The sequence below is a fragment of the Pseudorasbora parva genome, chromosome 18 (assembly GCF_024679245.1).
Source record: "Pseudorasbora parva isolate DD20220531a chromosome 18, ASM2467924v1, whole genome shotgun sequence".
Classification (NCBI taxonomy): Eukaryota; Metazoa; Chordata; class Actinopteri; order Cypriniformes; family Gobionidae; genus Pseudorasbora; species Pseudorasbora parva.
Window position 1 is genome coordinate 22,275,261 of NC_090189.1, and position 26,373 is coordinate 22,301,633.

Sequence of the window (26,373 nt, forward strand, 5' to 3'; positions counted from 1 at the left end):
AAACCGTTACGAATCAGTGTATCGATTCATGTTTCGGATCGTGTGTCAAACAACCAAACCGCTGAAATCACGTGACTTAGTGATCCAAATCATGAATCGATACACTGATTCATAGCGGTTCGAAGCTTTATTTTGAAATTTGCCCATCACTATACAAGTCATTATTTAGTTGTTGTTTTTTGGCACAAATATCTATTCTCATCGCTTCATAAAATGATTGTGGAGCCACTGTAGTGAGATGTCGACATCTTTAGTGCCTTTTATGGGTCTTGAGAGAAATAATACATTTTTTTGTCAATGTAGGCCTTTCTGAGCCATCGGATTTCAACACAAATACCTTCATTCGTGTTCCGAAGATGAACAGAGGTCTTAAGGGTGTCCAACGACATGAGGGTGAGTAATTAATGACAGAATTTTCCTTTTTGGGTGAACTAACCCTTTAATCGAACAACAAAAGACAGAGAAGACTTACTACTTTTGGTGGAATAACCTTTGTAGCTTCAATAAGAATCAGTGGATATTAAATCCATACAGTAAAGACTAAGCAGTGCTTTATTTTTTTACATTTGATTATTCAATTTCTGTTGTTAAATAAAACTATTGTAGGCCTACCTGAAACCCTAAACACCCCTGGTTTACACTGACATTAAAATGACACTTACTTTTTATGTAGCTAATGCTACAGTAACTGCACTTTCAGAAGTTGTAGGAATTATTTCTTCTCACAAAAAGAATGTGAAACATGTATGTTGGTTATATCATTTTCAGTTTTTAAATATAATTCAAATTAATTAATTTTTACACACTTTTACACAAGATTTTTTGTATTGCATATCAAATATTGCATTATTTAACGAGTTATTGCATATCACACATTATTTTCTTCAATATCGTGCAGCCCTAATGAATATTTATAACATTGTTACGTTTATCCTTGAGTACAAAGTACTAGTGCGACTGACATCCCTGCTTGTGCCACTGCTTACCTCAGAGCTGGGTTGTTGAATGACAGCATCCTTGCTGCTGATAGTTGGTGCAGTGGTTGTGGTAGTGGTTTTGGCTGTGCTCACAGGTGTCTGACCCACAGCAGGCTGCTGCCTCTCTGGGCTTTTATGTGTCTGGGAAACTTGAGAAGGTTGACTAGTAGGCATAGAATTCTGGCTTGGGGTCTCTGGCAATACGACATCTGGGTTGTCGTAGGAAATGCAGGATGGCTTTCCACTATCAGCTGTGCTACTGTGCAGACTGACTGAGCGAATTAGTTTTTCAGGTGGGGTGGATGGTGATGAAGACGTAGGAACGATCTTTGACACTTCTACTGCAGCTTCCTCCAGGGATGGCTGTGATGGCAAAGAAGAAGGAGGAGGAGGCCAATCCAGGGTCTCCAGTAACTCTTGTGGCTTAAGAGGGGACACTGGCGTAGGGGGTTCAGAGGATTGCCTCTGGGAGAGAATGGAGGCCTGCTGGGCAGATTCAGCTAGAGCTAGTGCAAGCATGCGGGCAGCGTTCTTTGGTGGGGGTGGGGGAGGGATGAGGGACACAGAGCTGACAGGGACATTGCCGTTTGGTGAGTCCAGAGCTACGGCTCCTACGGATGGACAAAACAGAAGGTACTCAAACAAGAAGGCAGGCTTATATTCATGAGAAAGGTAAGAGAGGGAAAATGTTAAATTTCTACAGATAGTGGACAGATTTCTCTACATTGAGGGCACTCATGCAAAGCGTCACTAGTAAAAGCCTGGTGAACTAACCCTGAAAAATTAAATAATTATCTTATGAAATTAAAACTCAGTGTACTTCAGAGGTTAATTTCACTGTATCATCAGGGTCAATGACTCAAGAAACATCATGAATTTAAGCTATCATGTCCCTGTGTTTCAGTTCAGCTTACCTGACTGCTCTTGAGAGCAGGTGACCTTTGTTGTCTGTGAACATTCAATGCTTGATATGTCTTTACTCTCTTTACTCTCAAATGTAGCAGCTTTAGAAAGAAGCTCTTGTTGAATGGCTTCACTCAGGGGAAGATCAGTGGTTCTTGACCGAGTGCTCAATTTTGCAGGAGAGTCGAGAGGAGATGGAGGGGAAGAGGGCTGAAGCACAGTTCTTTCTGGTCCTTTTCTTATCATGGAGGAAGCTGATTCAGAAATGCTTAGAGGAGCCACAACAGCTGACTTCTCACTGCTTTTAGTGGACTCTACTGGCGTTTTCTCAGAGACAGATGCAGGGGGCAGTTTATTTCTATCCTTTAACTGTGGATCGGCTGGACTGTGGTCTGGAGACAAAGAACAGCTTGTAACTTTAGCTCTTACTGGCGAGACCGGCTCTGAGCCACTGCCCAGACTCCTCTTTAGACTGCTTGTATCTGCGTCAAGTGACAAAATGGAAGTCTCTGCCAGAGGAAGGCTACACTGAAAAGACATGGGGTCAAAGTCTAAAGAAGCCATGCCAATGTCAGGGGGGCTAAGGTCCACATCATCAGCGGAACGGGGTGGGGAGATGAGAGCAGGCACACAAATTGGACCATCATCCCCATCACTGTCCCCTTGGCCCAGGTTGTCATATGAGTTACAGTGTTGTCTGCTATCTAGCAGGTCACCGTTGAAAGAAGCAGAGAGAGCATCACTGCTGGAGCGAGGTCTGCGTGGCCTGTAAACCTTAGACTCTCCTGCGTTAAAGGAAATAAATAAATGTCATCATTGCACAATGGTTAATTTACAACTTTATTCTGAGATTTTTTATATTTAGAAATCGGTTACCTTCAACATTATGTAAAGAGGTGAGCGATTCCTCACTTTTGGCAGACCGAAGAGTACTGGTGTCTCCTCTTCCTCCTGAGCAGGGAAAATAAAGTGACAGAAGTGAATACAAATTGCTTTTAGAATCAGAATCATAAAGAGATTTATTGCCAAGTATGTTTACACACACAAGGAATTTGTCTTGGTGACAGGAGCTTCCACTGCAGAAGGTAAGTATAGACATAGTGCAGACATGCATAGAATTACATAAAATTGAAATACAACAATAATAATAATATTAAGACATTACTACAAAATTAAGCCCTTTCGCATGATGTAATGCCTGATTAACCACTGGGTTTATTTTGTGATAATGACCATCTGACATTCGAAGATGACAAAATGGTACAACACTTACCAGCCAATGCCATGGCCTTGAGTTCATTTGGTTCACTGGGATTGCGGTGTAGTTTGCGTTTAGACATAGAGGACGACTTGCCCAAGTTGAAAAAAGACCGCCAACTGCCAACTGGAGACTTTTTAGACTTTATGGGCTGCCTTTTCCTAGGAAACAAATGGCACAAAATGCATCTTTGAGAGATAAAAGATACTCAGTTGGTTTCTTTATGACAAAAGAAAAACTGACATGGTTATAGATTTGAAATCTTGCATTATACCTCTCAGTTGGGAATTCAATGACTGTGTGGAATTTTCCCTGCAAGGCTGCAGGACCCTCTCCCACCTCTATGTACTTGCTGTCTGCAGTGATGGGCGAATTGATCTGGGCCTGGGTACGTGCCTGTGCCTCTTCTAGTGTTAGCAGCTTTGTGGACGGAGAGGGTACCAGCAAAGACTTAGGCCGAGACAAAGAATTGTGTCCTAAGAAGACAAAGAAATTTGTGATGAAAATGTTGCAATTTAAATGTTTAACCATCTGTTGAAATCTTTCTGTCCATACCGGTTCCCTCTCGTATGAGTGAGCTCAGTTTGGAGCTGAAGAGAACATCCACATGGTTGAGGATGAACTCCACCACAACCGACTGAATTCGGACCTCCATGAATGCTGCTGTTCCACTGAAGCAAGCAGATTCTATTTGCTTTGACCTTTTTAATTTAGAATACAAATCAAATATTAGTTATAAAAAAAAAAGGTTTTAATATTTGTAGTTGTATCCAGAAGTATATTGGTTTCCAAATTTCAAAGTTGCATCAAGGAGAGATCTTACCTCAGTAAGTTTGGGGCCCAAACAATGGCCAAATTCTTCGTATGCATGTTTGTTACATAGCTAAAGGTTGCTAAGTGGGAAAGATGCCTCATAAGAAACTCAAGGGTCCTGCAAGAGAAACATGAATACTAAACATTAAACCTACCGATGCATTAACAATCAGACGCTAACTAAAATTAGCATAATGTTTTTGACTCACGAGCAAGTGAACAATGCTGTAATAACAGTCTACATTTTGTCATACATATACTTGAACTGCATTAGTAATATAATGCTCTAGCATTAGAAAAATGTGGCTGTGTTGAAGAACTGTGAGTCCTTTAGCAACCAACAGAGGGCACTGTGGTCATTTACAAACCTATAATGTGGAGGCGGCAGCTGCTGAATGACATCATGTATTTTGATCAGCCTTTCCTCATCAGTGGCTGCTGACACAGCCTCCTAAAAAGAAGAAGAGCGGGTGTAAATCAGGGTCATTGCATCTAGAGCAGCTCTGACCAACAAAAATATTTTCAAACCCATGTTCACACTGTACTGCGGAGAGAACAAAAGCACATGGTCAGTCCCATTTCCTGTGTGTTATAGTTTTACTGCTGCCATAGCAACCAGAAAACATTTATGCAGTCTTTACTCTGTCCTTTTTTTTCATTAGCAGTGACTTATCACGAGATGCTGTAAATGTCAGCCCTGTGTTTGGCATGCAGCTGAACTCCTTGTGAAGAAGGGCTCTAAGAAACAAACCATTTATTTTGTGTGCTCATTAAAAGCAATCAATAGAACAAATAGTCTTGAGCCTCCAATGGCTAATGCATACTTTTATTACACCAAAGGTTTTTGATATCATGGATGTTCTAGTATAATATGTACTCTAAGCTATAGCTATATGTATGAAAAAAAGTGTGCATCTGAGAAAAGGCTCTTCAAAAAGGTCTGTCGTTCTGGGATAAACACTTACTGAGAATTTCTCATACAGCTGGTAGGTGAGAAGTGGGTTGGGAAGCTCTCGAAAGTAAAGCTTGCACAGGGAGCCCACGCAGTGTATGTCCTGAATGTAAACATCTTTTGTCAGATCTGGGATCTGTTCAGAATCAAATTCATGCCTAGAGAGAGAGAGAGAGAGAGAGAGAGAGAGAGAGAGAGAGAGAGAGAGAGAGAGAGAGAGAGAGAGAGAGAGACAGAGAGAGAGAGAGACAGAGAGAGAGAGACAGAGAGAGAGAGAATTTTAGATTTGAAGTATTCAGATTAGCTTATCTACCTGGTGCGCTATTGGCGGATTTAACATGATGACGGATAGAGAAGCGATGGGTGGTTGCCCATTGATCACACCTCTTGTGGTCTGATTGGTTGAAGGACTATCCAATTGCATACGGAGTCATTTGAATAATGCTCGTTGTTCATGCCTCTTGTACAGTAGAAAATACAGAACAGACTCCCCAGACCAATGTTCACCAGACCAAGCTAAATTTAAAGGGATAGTTCACACAAAAATGGAAATTGTTTGTTTATCTGTTGCTTGTATAATGCATATCAGTGGGGTCTAATTAAAATTAGTTATTTAGTTGTGCCCTGGGGGTAAGCAGATAAACATCAAATTTTCATTTTTTCTGGTTAACTATCCCTTTAAATTTAGCTTGGTCTGGTGATAGCCAGACAAAGATATTTAGAAACTGACAACCAATACTGGTTTTAAAATGGTCTACTATGCTAATATCTAGACTACTGTTACACATAACACCTGATGAAAGCAAATTAAATGCACACAAAATTGCTGAAATAAAATGCACTTATTAAATACACTAATACACAAACGTTCTGGGTAAGAAATTGATCAAAAGTGGCAGTAAAGATATTTATAATTTAAAAATATTACTCTTTTTACTGGAATTTTGTTCAAATGAATGCAGCCCTTGTGAGCATAAGCACTTCTTTTAAAAACATGCAACAAAAAAATCTTACCAACCTCCAACTTTGGAACAGTAATGTAATATTAACTTTAAAGGTTCAGTGTGTAAATTTTTAGCAATATCTAGAGGTGAGGTTGTGAATTGCAACCATACATCGCTCACCTCTCCCTTTCGAAGCACATAGAGAAGCTATGGTTGCCTAGCCTGACAAGCCAGACCCCCACACACCGTTGGCAGGGCTCAATCCAGGGGGCAGGATAAACGGTTGTCTTTTAAAGTCCCTCTGCACGCAATAGGATAGCGCTACAATAATCAGAGCAACGAAGAAGGTGAAGTGGAGCTAGTTGATAGATTCAACTTTTACCGGGTCCGGTCAGCAAAACTCAGAACACATCTTCCTTTTTTAAGAATGACTTTAGTGCCGTTCTTTGTTCTTTTCTCAAAGAAAAGCTTAAAGGACAACTTCGGCAAATTTTTAAGTTTATCTTGATGGTTATATCTTTGTGAGTACAGTCTATAGAAAAAACCCGAACCGGATTGGTGCTTGCAACACAGAGCTGTTACAGTTAATGCCCAGAGCCCCCACTCAGCTAAAACGGCAGCTTTGGGGGCATAAACGTAAAGGGTGTCTTTGTGCCTCTTAACAGACACAGAATGCAATTAAAATGTCTGTCCAACAAGAACGGGTCCTTTACATGACAACGAGATGCGTTTAGTCACTTAGCCATTGTTTAAATTCACCTGTTTTAGACGGCTAGCTGTAGTCTCGCACTGAAGTCCCGTGGGAACTCTGTTGTAGCCGGATAAAAGGCAAATAGTCCAGTTGGGAAGAGCGTTGTGTGTATGAAGAGGCTCTGCTCATCGGCTTGTCGGTTCTCAGTTTTAAACGTGTCCAAAAGAAACTGTTTCCGATCTTGTCCTGCTGATCCGAAAACCGCTGTATTGTAATGTTCGGCTACACGCGCATGCTCAAAACATGTCTCAGTTCAGTGAACAGTTGGAGTTACAACATATAATTCAAGATATTAGTTTATTTCTATTCGGAGGGACTGTCACTCATGTCAGAAAGTGAGCAACTAAAGTAACTTGTGTGATCAGCGTTGATTTGAGACGCAAACCGTTTAGAATAATTCAGTCTGATTTGGTGAACTGGTTCGCCCGGTTCACTAAAAAGAACTGGTTAAAAAGAACGATTCTTTCGTGAACCGGACATCATAGAGTGATGATCCGATCGGGACTATTCTAATTGCATTTTGTGTCTGTTACGAGGCACAAATACACCCTTTACGTTTATGCCCCCAGCTGCTGTTTTAGCTGAGTGGGGGTTCTGGGCATTAACTGTAATAGCTCCGTGTTGCAAGCACCAATCCGGTTAGTTTTTTTTTTTATAGACTGTACTCACAAAGGTATAACGATCAAGATAAACTTTAAAATTCCCCAGAGTTGTCCTTTAACTCCAAGTCTTACAGAGTCGCAGCCAAAGTCGAGTCGAAAGGCCACTGTTCACCAGCTTCTTTGTTTTCAAGTAGCATGCGGAACCGTCACAACTCTGCCGTCATTATGTTAAGCCCACCCAGCAACTCTATACATGATGTGATTGGCCTGACCAGAGTTTGGTTTGTCTAGCTCGCAAGCCAATGGAGAGTTGATAGATGCCCTGGCTGCAAATTCCATTTGCTGCCGCTAGGGTGCATCTAGATTTCTAGGCTAACGTTGGCCGACACAGGACAAAGTTGTCACCGTCTGAGACAGCAGAGAGTGACTAGTTAAGAGTGTGCAGAGAGTGACTAGTTCATTGTAGAGCAGTTTGTCCGTTTAGGGCTACTGTAGAAACATGACTGTTCAAAATGGCGTCTTCACTGTAGGGGGACATGCGGTGTATGGAGATAGAAATAGCTCATTCTAAGGTAATAAAAACATAACGGTTCATTATGCAAGGTCTTTATACACCACTGAAAAGATAGTTATGTATAACATATTGCATTTCTGTCAATAGATCCTCCAATACAACACACTGCACCTTTAAATAAAAAAATAAAAACGACACATTTAGAAACAGAGAGAAGGAAAAACTTGTTAATTGGCTAAGCGAACAAGTCAACTCATCCTGGACGTTTAATAAACCCCATCTAATCTCTGTCAGTCCACTCATTTCCTGCTGTATTTAAGCATACAAAATTCCCATTACTAAATGTAGTTAGCAGCAGCTTAATGTTCAACCATTGCATTCGGAGCTTCTCAAGCAGTATGATTAATCCCTATCTTTGCTACTCGCAATTATGGAAGTGTGTTTATATCTTACCGCAGCTTCTGAATGTTGGAGGCAATCCCAGAGAGACGGTACATTCCATCAACCACTCCATGCTTCTCAATGAACTCAGTGCAGCTCTTGAGTACCTGGGGGACTAGAAGTTTAGACAAATGTTACTGGAGCATCCTTTTTGGCACATAATGTGAGAGACTTGTCAAAATGCCAGAAGAATAGAATGCCAGTTTCTTTGTGCAGTAAATCTTTGATTTTCTAAGCTATAAATAACTTTGTTGCCGTAGCACAGGTCCGATTGTCAGATAACAAATCCGTGCTCTCTATATAAGCAGAGGTAATGGGTTTACATTTGCTCCAGTGGCATTAGACAAAATCCAGACCTCCGATGCAACCTTGCAATGTTTCACCCAGAGGAATCAGTCACAGACAACCCTGACTGGCCTCTAGTCTTGACAAACTTTATCCGACAGATGAGTGATTCCAAGGCTCTTAGAGGCCGCTGTTCGTCTTCATTCCTGACATAGCAGTCTGAAGCACAAAATCCTTAAAAATGCAAGAATATTTTGTCTCTAAGCCATCTCAAAAATCCTTCAGCGGTTCACAATAAATATGACCTGGAGACATTGTGAGTGTGTTTCAGGTCAGGTAATCGAGCCTTTCCCTATAATGCCAGTATATCTTTTCTGTATGTTTTATGCTCATTGATCCATGTACATGCATTGCACACACAAACATTTGGTCTGATTTAAACGCCTCACTAAGCTAAATTTGTCACAGAGATAAATACAGATACATTTCAAAATTGTGATTGGCTTGTGATAGTCTAGGAAGCATAAATTATAACGGTTTAAAAATTACAAACAAAAATCACAACTATTTTTGTGTTTATTAATTTATCACAGCCTAGTCCCAGGCTAAATTGCACTGATATATCTTAAAATATGTCAGTGTCATTGTTTTGTCTCAAGATGCACACCAGTAATATTTTTTTCTAAGGCACATTCATAAAATATACTTAAAGGGATAGTTCACTTTGAAATAAAATTTTGATATGTTTTAGCTTACCTCACGGGCATCCGAGATGTAGGAGTATTTGTTTCCCCAGTAGTTTCAATTTTGATCATTTTAGGTCAAACCGTTCTTGTCTGTGCCTCACATAATGCAGGTCTATGGTCACCACCTCAAAGAGCATACACAGAGAAGTCCAAATTAAAGAATCCCCCTTCGTAAGTACACACTGATGGCCTAAGACACGAAACGAGCAGTTTGTGTGAGAAAACGAACAGTATTTATATCGTTTTTACCTCTTATACACCACTACGTCCGACTGATCCGAGGGCGCGCGTGCGTGTTTCCTGTGGTGTACAAGAGGTAAAAACCATATAAATACTGTTCGTTTTCTCACACAAACCGCTTGTTTCGTGTCTTAGGCCATCAGTGTGTACTTACGATGGGGTATTGTTTAATTTGGACTTCTCTGTGTATGCTCTTTGAGGTGGTGACCATAGACCTGCATTATGTGAGGCACAGACAAGAACGGTTTGACCTAAAATGATCAAAATTGAAACTACTGGGGAAACAAATACTCCTACATCTCGGATGCCCATGAGGTAAGCTAAAACATATCAAAATTTAATTTCAAAGTGAACTATCCCTTTAATGCCCTAATTGAACTCAGGCCTAATCCTGGCTTTATCTAAACCCTGTCTGTGAAACAAGACCTAAAACTACAATGGAGTTAAATTACAGCTGTATAATTTACAGTCAACTATGCAAATAATGAACTATATATCAAATGTAATAAATTCCTGTGATGACAAAGCTAAAAGGTCAGTGTCACATGAAATCATTCTAATATCCTGATATGATGTTTAAGAAACAATACTTATTATCATTGTAGGAAATAGACTTAAAGATGAACAAATCTCAAAAGAACAACATTTGTTTGACAAATATATGTTTGTCACATGATAAATGTATTAATTGTATTTATTGAACAATTTATTGTGTCCTTAAATAAAAGCATTACTTTCTTTAAAAAAAAATTCATACGTTTGAATGGTAGTGTTTGTTGCACAAAAAAGCTTATTTCAAAAAATGCAAAGCCCTTTAAAAAATCCTTACAAGTTACAACAGATGCCAACATCCTTACTGCACCAAAAAAAAATTAGATTAAAATATTTAAGTGCATTGCAGGGAGGTCTGCAGAGCTTTACGCAAGTATGATCCATACTATTGACTCACTACTTGAACAATGTGTTTAGCCATTTCGTCTCTGGTTCCTCTGAGATTAGAGTGCCTTAGACGAAGAGTACACAGTCTTCCATTACCTGTTTTACAAACACATTAACGCTGTATGTGCTCATGGGAGGGAGAGGGCAGTGAAAGGAGCAAAAGGTTCAGATCTAGGTAGTAAACTTAAACATTATCATCTATATAACCCACTACAATGAGTGACCTCTGTAGCAGTTTAGGAACACATTTTTAAAGAATTCCAGGAATTTCCAGTTTGAGGATACTTGCATCCTCAGGGAAGGAATGTCCATTCCTAAATGTTTTAATAAAAGTGATGTTTTTTTTTATTCCCTTCTAAATGTAATGGTCGAGCAGTCGCACCAAGTTGCGCGGATCCTGTTTGAAAAGGACAAGGCTTAGATTGTAAGGGCAGGCAATAGCTCAGGGAGGATTTGAAGTCAAACAAATAGAGCAAATGCTGAAGGCTGCCAGGGAGCTTTGAATCAATGGGGAAGAAATCTCCAGACACGGCCCCCTAACTATGCTTACTGACCTTTAGACCCCTTTAAGCCAATCCGTTGCTACAGCAACCCATGCAGGCAGATCCAAGTGTGACTCTACGGGAGGGGGTTAGCTATGCTTTCCAGCCCACCCACACAGTGTCAAAGAAACTAGTGTCAAGCACCGTCTGGAGCACGGCCGTGAGTTTGAATAGGACCGGGACGGGCAAAGCTCACCATCATGGCCGGAGTTGAGAAGATGCTCTCCTAGGTCACAGCCAAACACCCTCTCCCTGAGGATACCTCTTTGCTTCAGCTTCTGCTTGGTCGGCCTGGACTTCATGAATGTGCGAAGAAAAGTGATCAGTTTCCCGTGCTTCTTGGACACTGAAAGATAAAAATATGCACATTTAAATAGATATTCATGTCAGGGAATACCGCAAGCAGCGCAACGATAAATTACCCAAAGAAAATCCAACACAGGCCAGTGCCAGCCACACCATGTGAGTGAGCCAAGATCTTATGAAATGAAAAGTAAATGCACTGGTTTCTGTGAAATTAATTGGTTTATGCATTAACCCTGTTCCTTTAATGAAGGAATTTTTCAAATCCTACATTACAAGTGTTGCTTGAATTTCGTCAACCGGACAAAATTACTGGATCAAAATCAAACCAATTTACTCTCTGTGGATCGATGCAACTGTTAAACCAAAGTACAGTATAATATAAATCAACTATGAATGATGCTGAAACTTTAAACTAACAACTCAGTTCTGGAAGAAAAAAAGCCTGATGATGAGTGGCTGACATAGAACATCTGTGAAAGTCTTCTTAAAGTAATAAATGCTTCCTTTCATTTATTTTTGAAGTAGGCCAAGCAGCAGGAAGGCCATCTCAAGCTGTTTGGTGTCCAGAGTAGCTTGCGTTGACATTACACCAACAGTAACCGCCCGTCAGTGGTCAAAAAATCAGCAGCCTGACCTAGAATTTGCATGAGAAACTATTGGACGCCACGGAGGAAAAATATCAAATGAGAAATTCCAAAGATTTGACAGGAACACACAAACCAATGAAAATTATTCCACTGGATTTGCTATAAAACCCTGTATTGCAATTGCTCATTTAACTTGTTTGTTTTCATTGTTTCTCATAAAATATTAGCAAGCTTAAATATTACAAACCCAAGAACTGTTTGCATAATGAAGCTGTATGAATTGGCAAACAATCTGTTGCCGGAAACAATTTAAGAGCTATTATAAATGCAGCTGGGATTCCTGCAAACCATAAACTGGTTCATCTGTGTTGATGTTTGTGTGGGCACATGTGGTGGATTTAGCAGTAGAAAGAGTACAAATGATTAGCAAAATAATTACAAATATCACACTGTTGATTCTTTCAACAGTTAAAGTCCCGGTTGATTTTAAAGATGTGTGATCCTTTGCATGCTGAAACCACAGTGGACGTGGCATGGGGACATCTGCCAGCTGTGATCTCATCTGTTCCTTTGTGCGTCTTTACCTTTTAAAAAGGCGCATTAGTCAGTATTTTTCTTCATAAAAGATTGAAATTTCCAAACCTTTCATATCCAGTCAAGGTTGATAATAAAAAGAGCCGTTGTGGGAATTTCCTGTTCTACTTTTCAAGAGCCAATAAAATAACTGCCACGCATATCGCAGATCCTCTTATTCTGAGCACAACAAATACAGGGCATGTGTTGAAGTTCACAGAAGTGGCAAGACAACGGTTTGTTATTAAAGAACCTGTTTCCTGTAGGCTGCACTTTACCTCTGCTGAGGAGACACTGATGATGTCACAGTGCAACGTGACTGACACATTATACGCCTTTTCTTTTTTTTACCTCCAAATTGAAGCTCAGCTTTGCTTTGAAGCTCTTTTTATTTGAGTTCAGGTGACTTGCCACACATTTCTTTGCTTTTAGTAATAAAAATCCTTCAAATACATTACAAAAATGACAAATCTATTAAAAAAGACAATTAGAAGATAAAAAAAGTAGTCAAGGCAACAAAATGCAAATGTTGCAACACCAACATGCAAATACTTTAAACAGTAATTTTTCATCAGATCACATAAATAAACCCCCTAAATAATTTGTACACAAATTATTGCCTATTAAATGCATTTCAACTGCATCTACGTGTCTGAGATAGTTTAGCTAACTGTATTAGCACTAAAAAGGCAACTTTATAACTTACCTCAATGTTAAATATCCATAAAAAAGACAGAAAAACAGTGCTTGAGTATTTTTACGTCTGTCAGGCTGCAGCTGCTGTAGAGAGCTTGAGACACTGCGGTGAAGGATCATCACAGACTGCTTTCTCTCTTGCTCACCCTGCCAGCCGGTAAAAGCTAATAGTCAGCATGCATTCTTTCCTCTTTGCTGTTTCCCTCCTCTCAGAGTTTGGCCAGCCCCTCATATCAACTTTCAATAGCGTTGGCTTCAGAGATCGGGGTGTGAGCAGCAGCACAACCAAGAGAATGCCAGTTTCAGCCTTCAGGCTGTTGCATTTATCAAATATCCAATGTCGATGGATGAATGTGGTAAAAAACAACAAAAAAACAACAACAAAAAACAAAACAAAAAACTGTGGCAGTACACCACAGCTTTCTCCTGTGATGTTCTAATAGGTTATAGCCAATATAAGACTTATAATAAGCACCTTATAAATAAAACTGTAACAAAGCAACAAGTCAGACTAAGATACATGTATCTCGTTTGACTACCCCACCAGGGCAACAGCAGTTCACACTTTCTAAATAAACTTATTCATAGCCACGGTCATGTTCCATTCAGCTTTTACAACTCAGACTGACACAGTAGAGCCATAAGGAATTGACAAGACAGCCTTGTCTGAACTCTACAGCAACAGGTTTGTGGCTAAACTGTCAAATAACACAGAGATACGTATTTTGCAAGGTAACACTGACCCTGTGATGTTATCACTGTGATAATCACATACACACAACCATTCAAAAGTGTTTATATATATATATATATATATATATATATACACATACACACACACACATACATCATTTTGAAAGATGTTCATTATGCTCACCAAGGCTATTTTTATTTAATCAAAAATACAGTAAAACCATAATAGAGTGAAATATTATATTTTACAATAACATTTTTCTATTGTACTATATTTTTCAGAGGTGGACAAAGTACACAACTTCATTATTTGAGTAAAAGTAAAACTAGAACTGGTCAAATATTACTCTGTTACAAGTGAAAGCTGTAGAAACAGATTTTTACTGAAGTATTTGTTTTCAAAAGTACTTAAGTATCAAAAGTAAATTCCTTTTTTATGTCATTGCATTATTTTATTATTGTTGTATAAATGCACATTATGATGGTTTAAGCCAGCCAGTGATGCTCATTTAAATACTTGTATAAAAGTTACAAAGCTCTTTACAAAGCGCTGTCGCTTTAAGGCCAAATGCACGGATCCAATACACTGATACACATCTGCTATTCTCCAACTGTTCACCTTCACTTAAGACATAATCAACTTTGTTTATGTGAATACTCAACAAAATGAGCATTTTGACATCGGTCTTCTTCCATTTTGCTATAAACTATAAATCAGTATTTAATAAATGCTGTGAAATCATTGAACTTCACGAGACTCTACAAGATGATTCCTAAAAGACACAAAAACCCAAACACCTTTTAAAGAAGAATAAAATCATCCACTGACTTTTAAAGCTGCTACAGAAACGACTTTCGACTTCGAGGACCTTGATAGAAATGTAGTGGAGTAAAAAGTATGATATTGTCTTTTAAATGTAGTGAAGTTAAAGTCAAGTTTCCAGAAAAAATAATACTCACATGTGGCAGCAAAGCTGAATTTTCAGCATCATTACTCCAGTCTACAGTGTCCTTCAGAAATCATTCTAATATGCAGATTTGGTGCTTAAAATTTTTTTCTTATAAATGTTGAAGACTAAATATTTATGTGGAATCCTTGATACTGATTATTGCATGAAAAAAAATATATTTTGCAACATTATAAATGTATTTACTGTCACTTTTGTAAGTTTAACACATTCTTTCTAAATAAAAGTATTAATCTAATTAAAAGGGATTTGGAGAAAAAACAAACTTTGCACACCACATGCTAATAATAATATCTGCTAACTTCATAAACCATTAAAAGAGTAATAGGAATGAATAAGAATGTGTAGGAGTAAAACAAACAACAATAAACCAGTCTCCCAACCCAACAGCTAATAGAGGTTCATTTAAAGCCTGTGTTTTCATAACAGGCCAGTAAGGAAGTACACAATCCCCTTAAGGACAAATGGACACGTATCGCTATGTAAAACTAACAGTTTGTGTCTCGTTCTCTCACAGTTCCTTCCAGCTGTCTTGGCTTGTTCACAGAGGCAGCTGCCCTTTACTCCACAGAGAGGAAGACATTGTTGCCCCACAAGAAAGTTAGGAAGTGAGAGGGAGCTAAGGGAACTACATCTGGAGCAGCACCTGCTATGGCTGAGAATAAGGGAATGGAATAAATGCAATTTATTATGTGAATGTGAAAGTATGAGAAAGAAATTATTATACCTATACATTTTCATAACCTAGAATATATGCCATTGCATGCTATAAAACTTACAGCAACCTTTATCACTGCTACACTGCGTGATAGGACGTTATGAGGTTAACCATTGACATGGGGCATTTGCTTAATGAGGTGAATGATTCATAAGGTGTTTTGTGTTATGTGATAGGCGTTTGTTGCTTGGCTGAAGCTCTGCAGGGGATCGGAGAGGTATGCTGTATTTATGCATGCCTAAAGGCGGAACATAAGAATGTGTTTGAGTCACCATGGTAAAGACTGTAGTTCATATTGCCGGTGGACAAAGCTGGGATTATTTTATAGCCTTTTTTTAACCAGGGTCATGTAAATCAGCCAACGAGTGTGTTGCGAAATAGCTTCACAATGGGGCTTTTCTGGAAAACACAATGTGGTGCACTTGAAAGGGCAGATAAACTCTGCCATAAACTGACGTCACAAACTCTTTTCAAATACAGATACGTTGAAATGTAGACTTAGTCAAAGTAGAATGCTGAATGCTAAACACACTGACATTAAAATTCTGGTTAATACTGATCATTATTTTCATGTTATGGCCGATACCTGAGACATGGCAGACATTACAATTCTACACCATTTTGCCTAAATAAAAGGGGGAAAAAAGAAACTAAAAATCAATCAAGCGATGTGCATGCTTTATACATTTAACAATGTTATTAAATCATTAGTGTTTTCAAAATTTCATTTGAAATGCCTGTTTAATGATGGCAAACATATAAATGTAAAAATAGGGACAAGGAGCATGCACAATGAAATATCCATAATTGGCCAATAATGTCTGATAAACAAATAAATAGCAGAAATTAATATCTCCATTATTTAAATAAATTAAAAATAAAACCCCAAATCTAAAATTCTATAACAATCATGTTATAGGATTCAAGCGAAATTAGCCGTCACAACATTATAATGAAAAATATGAAAGATTACATTTAACAGTATTGTTATTAGTGTACAAGTGCGTTTAGGAAGATATTTTTTTTCTAATTGAGCATTTAATAATTCCAAAGGTATTGGTATAAATGTAAAAATTAGGGAAGAGCGCATGCACACTTAATATATCCAAAATTGTCAAATACTGATCAATTTAAAAAAAAACTATAATATTGCTCGACAGCATACATGCATCTCTGCAGAAAGAGACTGATTGGTGCTATGGCAGCATTACAGTAAAATAAACTGCAAAAACACTGACAAAATAAATTGCATGCATGCAAATGCAGGTAATAAACAGAGAGAGAAAGAGAGCGTTATCAGGGTAAATCTATAAGGCGTGGGTCAAAGTCACAGACACCAGAAGAGTGTGAAGTGAAAAAGGAAAAACAAGACTTCATATTTGTTGTGCTTGAACCAGATCCTATATAGTTAACACGTGATGTTAGGAAAGACCAGTGAAACTACATAATTATAATGCTATGGAGGTGCCAGGAGTGTTCAGAGCACCCGTGAGCAGCAGGCGACTGTGCGGAGATGCACAGGAGAGTTTGGGGTTAGTCCGTGTTAGACGTAGTATATGGATAAACAGTTTGGTCTACCTGAGCTGAGCCTGTAGGGGTTTAACGGGTCGGGTGCCCATGCACTGTCCTGCTTTATACTCTCCATCTCCAAATCTGCACGCCGGGGTAGAGAAAGGGAGAGGGAAGGAGGGAGGTACCATGAGTCAGAGAACATGAGAACAGCAGCTGCACATGCAGCTCTATTAGCTTAGCAATCGTTTAAGAGCGTTGTCCCCCTCACTCCACATTTCCTGTCTTCTAGAAACATTTCACAACACTTCTGAAGGTGCCATAAATGATAAAAGCTGGTGCAATAAAATTCATGTGAAGACAAACGCTAGTCTATTAAGTAATGAGAGTGCTCTAAGCTGCAATGCAAGAGAAACACTGTTTATGACACTGCCAAAGAAAAAAATATGCATACAGGAAGAGTGTGATAAAAGAAAGATAGTAAGAAAATGTGTGGTGTGAATATGAGACAGAGAGAGACAGAGAGTGAGAGAGAGTGAGAGAGTGAGAGAGAGTGAGAGAGAGTGAGAGAGTGAGAGAGAGAGAGTGAGAGAGAGTGAGAGAGTGAGAGAGTGAGAGAGTGAGAGAGAGAGAGAGAGAGAGAGAGAGAGAGAGAGAGAGAGAGAGAGAGAGAGAGAGAAGAGAGAGAGAGAGAGAGAGAGAGAGACAGACATCTGTTTGTGTGTATGTTTTTAAAGGAAAACAAAAGCAAAATGGTCATCATTTACTTGGCCTCAAGTCATTCCAAACCAGTATTAACGGTGAGTCTTTACAGCTTTAGAAAAAAATATATATTTACTATAAAAATTAAAACAAAACCAAATGGGTAAATACAATCATTCTAAATGTTTCATGCATGATAAAGAAAGTCATACAGGTTTGCAAAAACATGAAGGTGAGCGCATGATGACTATGATTATTTTGGGGTGAACTAGCCCTTTAAGGCAAAAAGGGAGGCGTTGGGGAGAATATACCAGCACGCACAGGGTGGGAACAGACTCCAGGAGGCCGGCCGCAGACCAGAGCAGGGGGACGCTGAGGGAGCAGTGGAGGAAGCATGGTCAAATAACACATCACGCATGCAAAAAGTGCAAAGCAATGCAACATACATTCCAAATACATACCACAGAGTGTCAGTAGGTGTACAAGCAAGCAGTAAAAAGGAGCTAAACCCCAGCAAAAAGCTTCAGTGGTGTCAAAGCTAATCATATTAAGTCTGTGTACCTCTTGTTTTTAAACATGAAACAGTAAAAAACATTGCCGTAATTACGCCCAAGAGCACCGGGGTCTTTTCCGGGGTGTGCCATGTCATTGCATTTCTGCGATGATATTACTCCCACAAAATGTATACCACAGAGCCCTTACTGCAAGCCAGCATGATTGGTCTGGTGAGTCACGATGATGATTCACCCTTATGCAGATGCCAATATGCACTGATTTGATACACAAGAAAACCAAACAGAAATGGCTGAAGGTGATGGACAAGTCTCCTGAGGGCTTGGTAGGCCGGTTAGTCCAAGTTATGATGTAAACTGACCCGTCATAAAATAGTCTGCATGGTCCACAGCCACTCCAAATATGACCAAATGGATTACTCTTATTAGGATTGTGAAAGCTAGCAACGGACCATTTGAGATATATATTTATCACGTTGTTTCTTTTGACATTTCAGTACTCGGCCAGTGAGATGTTGTTGGATAAACCATACCATGCTCCACCACAGTGTGTTTTAAAGGCACATACACACTCTCAAACAAACCATTAGGAATGATATCAACAGCACAACACAGATTTAATAACTACGAACGTGATAAATGAAGAGGGTCAAAGGGTTCCTTCCTATGCGAGGAGGGGGGAGAAAAAGAATGGAGACTGGGTGCGAACCACAAATTTCCCATGCAGCGTGTTGGCGACGGGCTTTGAGATCTGAAAACCTTGCATGTCTCACACCGGTGGTGTTGAAATCTGAAGTGACACTTTCTTAAAAAGCAGCTGCACCCATCCCAAGGACATCAGGCTCCAAAACATTAAATCACAGCTCGTAGTCTTTTCTTTATGAAGGTTTGAAGATCTGTGATTCATGCAACATGTCCCAGAGGCTCCCGTCAGCACCTGTTCTAGTTCACTCAAGTACACACAACACAGACTGGATCTGTGGTTGATTCAACACGTCACTTCTTGTATACTTTGTTCCCATCCACTGTCTCGCGCTCTCAAACATGATTAATATCTCACTGAAACACATGAGTAACAAGCTATAAGCTACTGCTATAAGCCTAATAAAGGCATCTTTTCAAAGGCCCAACAGCCTCGGGAGGAATTTTAATGCTTATAAACAGCAAGTATGACTTTGTGTTTTTTTTCCTGATGATGTTTGCTTAGTTGGTGCTGTTTATAATGCCTTGCTGTGGAAGTAAGCTGTTTTGGGATGGTTAATACAGACGTGAGCAGAGGAACTGATGAGCTGTCCCAACAGTATTTGAGGTACTGTATGTGTGCGCATGTGTTTCGTGGTACCTGGTTTTGGCACTGAGTTGGTGACAGACTGCGGGACCTTGTCGTTTATCAGCTCCACACACTCACTGGGAAAGAAGCCAACCTGTGGAGAGCAGAGAAGGTTTGAAAAACTCCTTTTTTTTCTCTGTAGACAGACATGCCAAGGCTCCATCATATCACTCTGTGTCCTGTACTTAATCAAATCCAGAAAATAGCATGTTGTCATAACACAAAATATTACAGAATGTCAATGTTATAATAATTCTTCTTGAGACAAACTACAAAGCTGAAATAATGAGAATAGCAAACTTTTCAAATTGGACATTTTAATGGACAGTCATGCAACAATATATGTTAGAAGATGCAGCACAATCTAGTTTAAATGATGCTCATTTTTTTCAGCCCCTGGAATGATCAAAAAGTGTACAGTAGAAAAAGGCATCTAATAGTTGGGATGAAATATTGTGTCGGGACATTGTTGTTTTGGGCATTGATTACATTGATCTAAAATCCTAATACTGATCTTATTTTATACTTGCAAACTTTAACTTTTGGTTTCCTGTGATACATTCTACAATGTTGTTGCTTATTATGATTATTTGATATCAAGACATTGCTATTTAATACAAATAAAAAAAATAAACCTTGCTGTTGAGTCCTGCCTTATGGGTATTAATTAATGAGCCTTAAAGGGATAGTTCACCCAAAAATGAAAATTAGCCCATGACTTACTTACCCTCAAGACATCCTAGGTGTATATGACATTCTTCTTTCAGACGAATACAAACAAGAATTTTTATATATATATATATATATATATATATATATATATATATATATATATATATATATATATATATATATATATACACACACACACACACACACACACACACACACACACACACACACACACACACACACACACACACATTTTTTTAAAATCCTTTTCAAAGCTTTATAATGGCGGCCCAAAAGTCCATAAAAGTGCATCATTTACACCCAGGATTGCTTGAGAGGGTGAGTAATTATGGGATAATTAAAACATTTTTGGTTAATACCCCTTTAGAAATATATTGACAAACTAAAACATTTAAGTCCAGTGCTTTTACTGATCTATATTTTTAAAGTTTAAAACAAATCCAAATCTATTCTATTCTAACATTCCAGTATCATATTAAAGGAGAAAATCTTTGAAAACATTAAAGCTTATACATTTCAAGGGCCGTCCACCTTGTAAACCTACAGATAAAAATTCAAAGTTCAGCAGTCTCTCATGCACAAACATGAAAAAATAAGGACACAGAGACTAACTAACATTCTTGCCATGTTTTACAACATATTATATGATTTTATCATTTTATCATCTACAAACCGAATTACTCATGAATCAAGATCAAAAGCCTTGGTTTTCTATGTCATAAGAGCTTAACTTGCAGAAAACATTAACCTATGTCTATTAGTATAACCTTGACTTTGTCAACAATCTCAGAACTTTTTTTTTAGCAAAGTCTCTTCAACACCAGAGATTGATTAAATCTCTGACATTCCCTGAGCCCCTGCTGACTGTGCACTCATGCTCCATCCAGACAGATGCTGGCTATGTGACTCAGCTGTAGCCTGCCAGAGCTCAGTGCCAGACTGCCCCCCAATGGATCCAGCACACATCTGCCACCATGAGCCAGTCTCACTGCACAGGCCCAAGCAGTGACTCAGTGGAGAAGCAAAAATGGCAAAAGCACATGCCAAAGCACTGCATACTGACAGGGCAAAAACAAAAACGGCAATGCTGGACATATGCTCGTGGGGCAATAAGAGAGAACGAGTTGGCAGTATGGCATGAATGTGATGTGACTCACAAGTGTGTTTGTGTACCCATGAACACAGGCAAATGATAAGCTAAAGTCATTGAATATAATACAGCTCATTTTAAACATGAATTCATCTCATTTATTATCAGTTAATCTCAGAATTTATCTCATTATCTCATTTACAGTATCTTTGTATGAGGTTAGTTATTTTATAATAATGTACTACTAGATTTAAATGTATTTTTAAGCATGAATTAAATAATTTTAAATATGTATATTTATTTTAAACATTACTTAAACAATTTCATGTCTATTTTTTGTTTATTTGAAAAGTGACGATGCATAACTATTGTCTTAAAATTAAATTACCATCAAGAACCATTTCAAATATTTTATAATTATTTGTCAATATGGAAAGTAAAAGATTTATCTATTTACATTTTTTTAATTTATTAATACACTGGTTTCTTCATTTTATCTGAGTAGCAAAGCAAGTTCCTCCACAGCAGTTAATTGATTAAAGATCTGGGCTCCATAGTTTGCAGGTTCAGAGCTATGATCAGAGCGCGATGATCACTGTGAAAGCACTTAACCATCTGTTACTCCAGGGGGACTCTACCTGCAATTTCTAAACTTCCATGTACACATTAAATAGAGGACTAAATCACATGGAACAAACCTGGAAACCATGTTTTCCTCTCCACCAGCTGGTGTCCTCTTTGGGTGGCATGTCTATTACGGAAACAATATCGCCCACCTGACAGAGCAGAGAAAGAGAAAATTATCAACAGCACTCTTCACAAAATCATCGCTATTAGTATAGCAATCACAGATCTTCAATACGGGTCTTCATTTTTAGCCAAGTCACCTCAAATGACAGTTCATCAGCGGCCTGGGCAATGTAGCGCTTGATCACGTGGGCTGCTGCGATAGCTGGAACATTTATGGATGACTCCTCATGCACCAGCAAGTGGTTCCCTTTGTTATCAACCTGGAGAAAGAGATGAATTATGTTCAGTGAATATCCCTCATCCTCACTAATTATTCATGTGAATAATAAGTGGCCAATCAGCTCTTTCAGCTGGCATCAAATCAGTACCTCCATCCATGTGAGGGCTGGCCCACAGTTGATCTTGTTATCAGCAATCGCTGAGAGACGGGAGAGGTAAGCCATCAGCATCTGGGAAACTGCCTGTTGGGAGAAAAAAAAAAAAAATTAAAAAAGGAGAGAGCAAGAGAGGGAGGGTTAAGCAAGTGTAACAGCTTCCATGGGGGTAATTCTATAAATACAGGGTATTTTTACAGGGAGGTTAAAAGCGCACATAAACTAGAAGAACGAATGCTTAGAGTTTGCATGCTTTCTCATTATAAAATGGTAGGGTAGGTGTAAGAAACGCAGCTTTCTTTTTAGAAACTATGTAGAGTTTCGGCATACCACACATCAAACATGTGGAATTAAAATCTATGTATATTTAAGTATGCAACTCATAATAGCTGTTTTTTTGTCTCTTCAGTGAAAGATGCAGTAAAGTGTTGGTACATATTTATTTATAAAGCATAACAGCCTGTCTTTGTTTTTTGGAGTATATGTTTGGTGACTGTGGTTACTTTAAAAGGGATGAAGTTGCACTACGAGATATAAAATGATCTGGATAACTTCCACACAGCTTGCATAAAAACTAATATAGCAAGAGGAGAGGTGGAGCTGTCTCATATTTATACAGGTCAAAATATCGGTCTAATAAAAGAGCTCAACCACACATTTCGTTCTAAAACATTACATCCCATTACATACAGCTCAGTCTAAAAATATGGAAGTTATAATAAAGTCTGTCCTAGTGGAAAATAGAGACAGTAGGATGTCAGGTCATCAGTGCACTAAACCTACAGAAGCCCTAAAGAAAGCGTTTATTTGTAAGTTTTATAGAGGATATATAGAGGATAGACAGAGAAAATTAAGGAGAGCATTTCTTAAATCTCAGCTTCCAGAATTAACTGAACATAAATTTGCTCTGTAAAACAAGAGCATGTGGCTTTGTGATGCTCCGAATCCCAGTTTGGTCTACTTCATATGTTTTAAACATCATAGTGCATCCTGATGTATTTACAATGCATAGCAAAAGCTATGCTAAATACATACAAAGAGGTAGAAAAAACTAAAAACTAAATCAAATCTAAAATCACCAATCAAGGTACACGTTTCTCTCTTTCAGAAGAAGTCAAATTGATGCACATTGACACAGAATGGTGAAAATGTTTCTACAACTATTTCTCAAGTCACAGCATATATGCATATGGCAAATATTGGAGGTTGTCTGTCAAATTAACAGTTAAACTATAACAATGTACAAGACATGGCCAGAGATACACCCTACTGTTTAATGCATTACATTATCAAATGGGACAAATGTAGACATTTAATATGTTATAAAATATTTTTATTTAAAAGAAATTGATGTTTCTTAACTAAACTTTATAAATTCACCCCCCAAATAAGGGGCCTGATGACACAGTTTAAATATTAGTATAATAAATATGAAAAGCAAGTGTTTTGGTGAATGGTGAAAACAGCCTACGAGAGAAACAGAAGATTAAATGTACCAGTGAAGACCCATAAGAATTCAAGATCTACAGAGCACTGATGGGATCTGTTCCAGCTGAACAGGTCCCAGAATCCACACTCCTTTCCCAGACATATGCTGGCACAGACTCACTAAAAATCTAAAACCAAATGGGGCTGCAAAGGAAGAATAATTAGGTCAAAGAAGACCATATAGACAGCTGCAAGATTTACCTCTTACTGTACTTATTAAATACTTATTGTATCTCCCGAATCCAAGGCAACTCAGCTTGTGTTGACTTGCATTAGAGAACGTGAAGTAAGTATGTAAACAGAAGTTGAACAGCGTTCTCTAATGATACGGTTGCCCGCTTCACTTATTTGCTCATGTTATGTTGTGCTAATGTGCTAATGAGGCTCATTTGTGTGAGACATCACATTTTTAATGCATAGGCAAGCTTCATAATGAGATTGTTTGAGGTGTTTGTTCCTATAAACCAGAACCAGTTAACCTTTTAAGATCATCTTAGGGCTTGGAATAATGGGTTCCCCTTTCAAGATTCAGATCCATTTATACCAAGATCTTTAAATTGTCTAACTATAAATAAAACTACACAATCCAATAGGTGAAATATGACCTTAAAGCTGTTTCCTGTATCAAGAAGCTCAGCGCGCCTGGTTATACAGAAAAGCCATCATGGGAGCTTCCACTTAGCTGCTCGTAGAGACTTCCATTATTGCAAAACATAATGGGTGGCATTATCAGCCACTTAAACTTCAAAGCAGATTTTCACAGCTAAATTAATATGCCACAGTTCAAGTACACTACTCTGTGAAACAAATGCTGGTTATGCCTAACGCAGCAGGGAGAAGTAGTTTTTCCAGAATACTCCAGAGATATCCATCTGATGGTCTCAAGGGACACCATTAGGTGCTGTTAACCAGCCTAACTGAGCACTCACTCATCACAGATGACTAAAACTGTTCTAAGAGGGGCATCTTCCTGGATTAGGACCTTGTACACTAGGTATAAATGGTCACAACCATTATGCGTTTACCTAACAAAAAAGATCCTAAAGTGAGCCTGAAATGGCTCGTTGGCTGCAGGGGAGTGCTAAAAGAAGAGTGCTTGGAGTTCTTACCTCTGCTCTCTCCCTTAGGCTGTCAAAACGGGGAAGCTCAGGGAGCTGGGAAAAGCGGCGGTCATAGATGCAGAGATGAAGGTGCTTATCCAGGACTCGGAAATCTTCATAGCTCCGCCTCACGATCCAGCTTCGTCCCTGCGGGGTGGTAAAAGAGAGCAGTAACTCAAAAGGTAAACAAACAAGTGTTAGATTGTGTTGACATTTGGTCTGCAGGGTAAATATGAGGGCTTGGTTTTTGGATAAACCTTATCTGGCCAGTGTAGCAAAACGATGACCACACACAACAGCCACTGTGTGTGTGCGTGTGTGTGTGTGTGTGTGCGTGTGTGTGTGTGTGTGTGTGTGTGTGTTTTTGTGAAATATCAGGACACAAATGTGTATAGTGACATGGGTATGACAAGGAGAGGGTGAAATATGAGGACAACAAACACATCCCCAATTTTAAAAAGTAAAAATGCACATTTCACAAAAAACAAACAGCGCACTATGTGTGTGTGTTTAATTGGGGACATATCAGCATTCAAATCAATGAGGAGAGGAACAGTGACCTCAAAACAACTTTTTTTTTTTTTTTTTTTTTTTTTTACAGTTAGAACTAGATTTGCATTTCCTGAAGGAAATACTAATATTTTTAGGGTAAATAAAAAATAGAATCATATGTTTATTCTGGATGTTTGATTAAGGCAAATACCAATGCACTTCAGATTTTAGAACATATTTTAAAACATCCAGAAAATTAAAGGGGGAAGGGAGAGTATTGGGTCATTCTTACTGGGAGGAAAGGGACTGGAGCAGATTTTTCAGTGTTGCATCATTAGATAGATATGTTTAGTGTTCAGAAAACAACACTTCCTGAGGTTAAGCAGAGTTCTGGATTTTATCAGTTAATATGAAAAATGATAAAAGTAATGTTGCATTTAAGGGAAGAAGTTACATCCCAAAAGTCAAACTTTAAATAAAAATATTGAGCAGCACAACCATTTCAAACAATGATAAAACACTTTCTTGAGCAGAAAATATGAATATTCGAAAGATATCTGAAGGATCATGCGACACTAAAGACTGGAGTAATGGCTGGTAAAAAAATATTAAAATAGAGAAAAAATTGTTTTATATTGTAAAAATTTTGCACTATTACTATTTTACTATCTTACCATCTTAACCACTTTGAATGTACTGTCACAACATTAATCACCTCAAATTTGTACACGACTCTCTCTTAAAGGGATAGTTCACCGAAAAATTCAGAAAATTCAGAAAATTCTGTCATTATATATTCATGCTCCAAAGTTGTTCCAAACATGTATGAATTTCTTTGTTCTGGTGAGCACAAAGGAAGATATTTGGAAGAATGTTTGTAACCAA

General features: G+C 38.5%; 1 protein-coding gene across 6 annotated transcripts in view; it reads right to left on the reverse strand.

Moving 5' to 3' along the window:
- arhgap32b (Rho GTPase activating protein 32b) overlaps positions 1 to 26,373 on the reverse strand; it is a 119,076-nt gene that overhangs the window by 5,420 nt on the left and 87,283 nt on the right. For 3 of the 6 annotated variants that reach the window (XM_067424303.1, XM_067424305.1, XM_067424308.1), the window contains 18 exons: positions 25,006 to 25,143; positions 22,403 to 22,495; positions 22,172 to 22,294; positions 21,983 to 22,060; positions 19,514 to 19,595; positions 17,981 to 18,031; positions 17,027 to 17,101; positions 11,104 to 11,253; positions 8,168 to 8,270; positions 4,917 to 5,061; positions 4,320 to 4,402; positions 3,962 to 4,069; positions 3,694 to 3,839; positions 3,413 to 3,614; positions 3,154 to 3,299; positions 2,757 to 2,831; positions 1,892 to 2,665; positions 987 to 1,588 (listed from right to left, as the gene is read on the reverse strand). In XM_067424303.1, the coding sequence (XP_067280404.1) occupies positions 987 to 1,588; positions 1,892 to 2,665; positions 2,757 to 2,831; positions 3,154 to 3,299; positions 3,413 to 3,614; positions 3,694 to 3,839; positions 3,962 to 4,069; positions 4,320 to 4,402; positions 4,917 to 5,061; positions 8,168 to 8,270; positions 11,104 to 11,253; positions 17,027 to 17,101; positions 17,981 to 18,031; positions 19,514 to 19,595; positions 21,983 to 22,060; positions 22,172 to 22,294; positions 22,403 to 22,495; positions 25,006 to 25,143 (3,174 nt within the window). Of the gene's footprint in view, positions 1 to 986; positions 1,589 to 1,891; positions 2,666 to 2,756; positions 2,832 to 3,153; positions 3,300 to 3,412; positions 3,615 to 3,693; positions 3,840 to 3,961; positions 4,070 to 4,319; positions 4,403 to 4,916; positions 5,062 to 8,167; positions 8,271 to 11,103; positions 11,254 to 13,079; positions 13,618 to 17,026; positions 17,102 to 17,980; positions 18,032 to 19,513; positions 19,596 to 21,982; positions 22,061 to 22,171; positions 22,295 to 22,402; positions 22,496 to 25,005; positions 25,144 to 26,373 lie in introns of those variants that run through there. The other 3 variants (XM_067424306.1, XM_067424307.1, XM_067424309.1) reach the window with 3 other exon arrangements.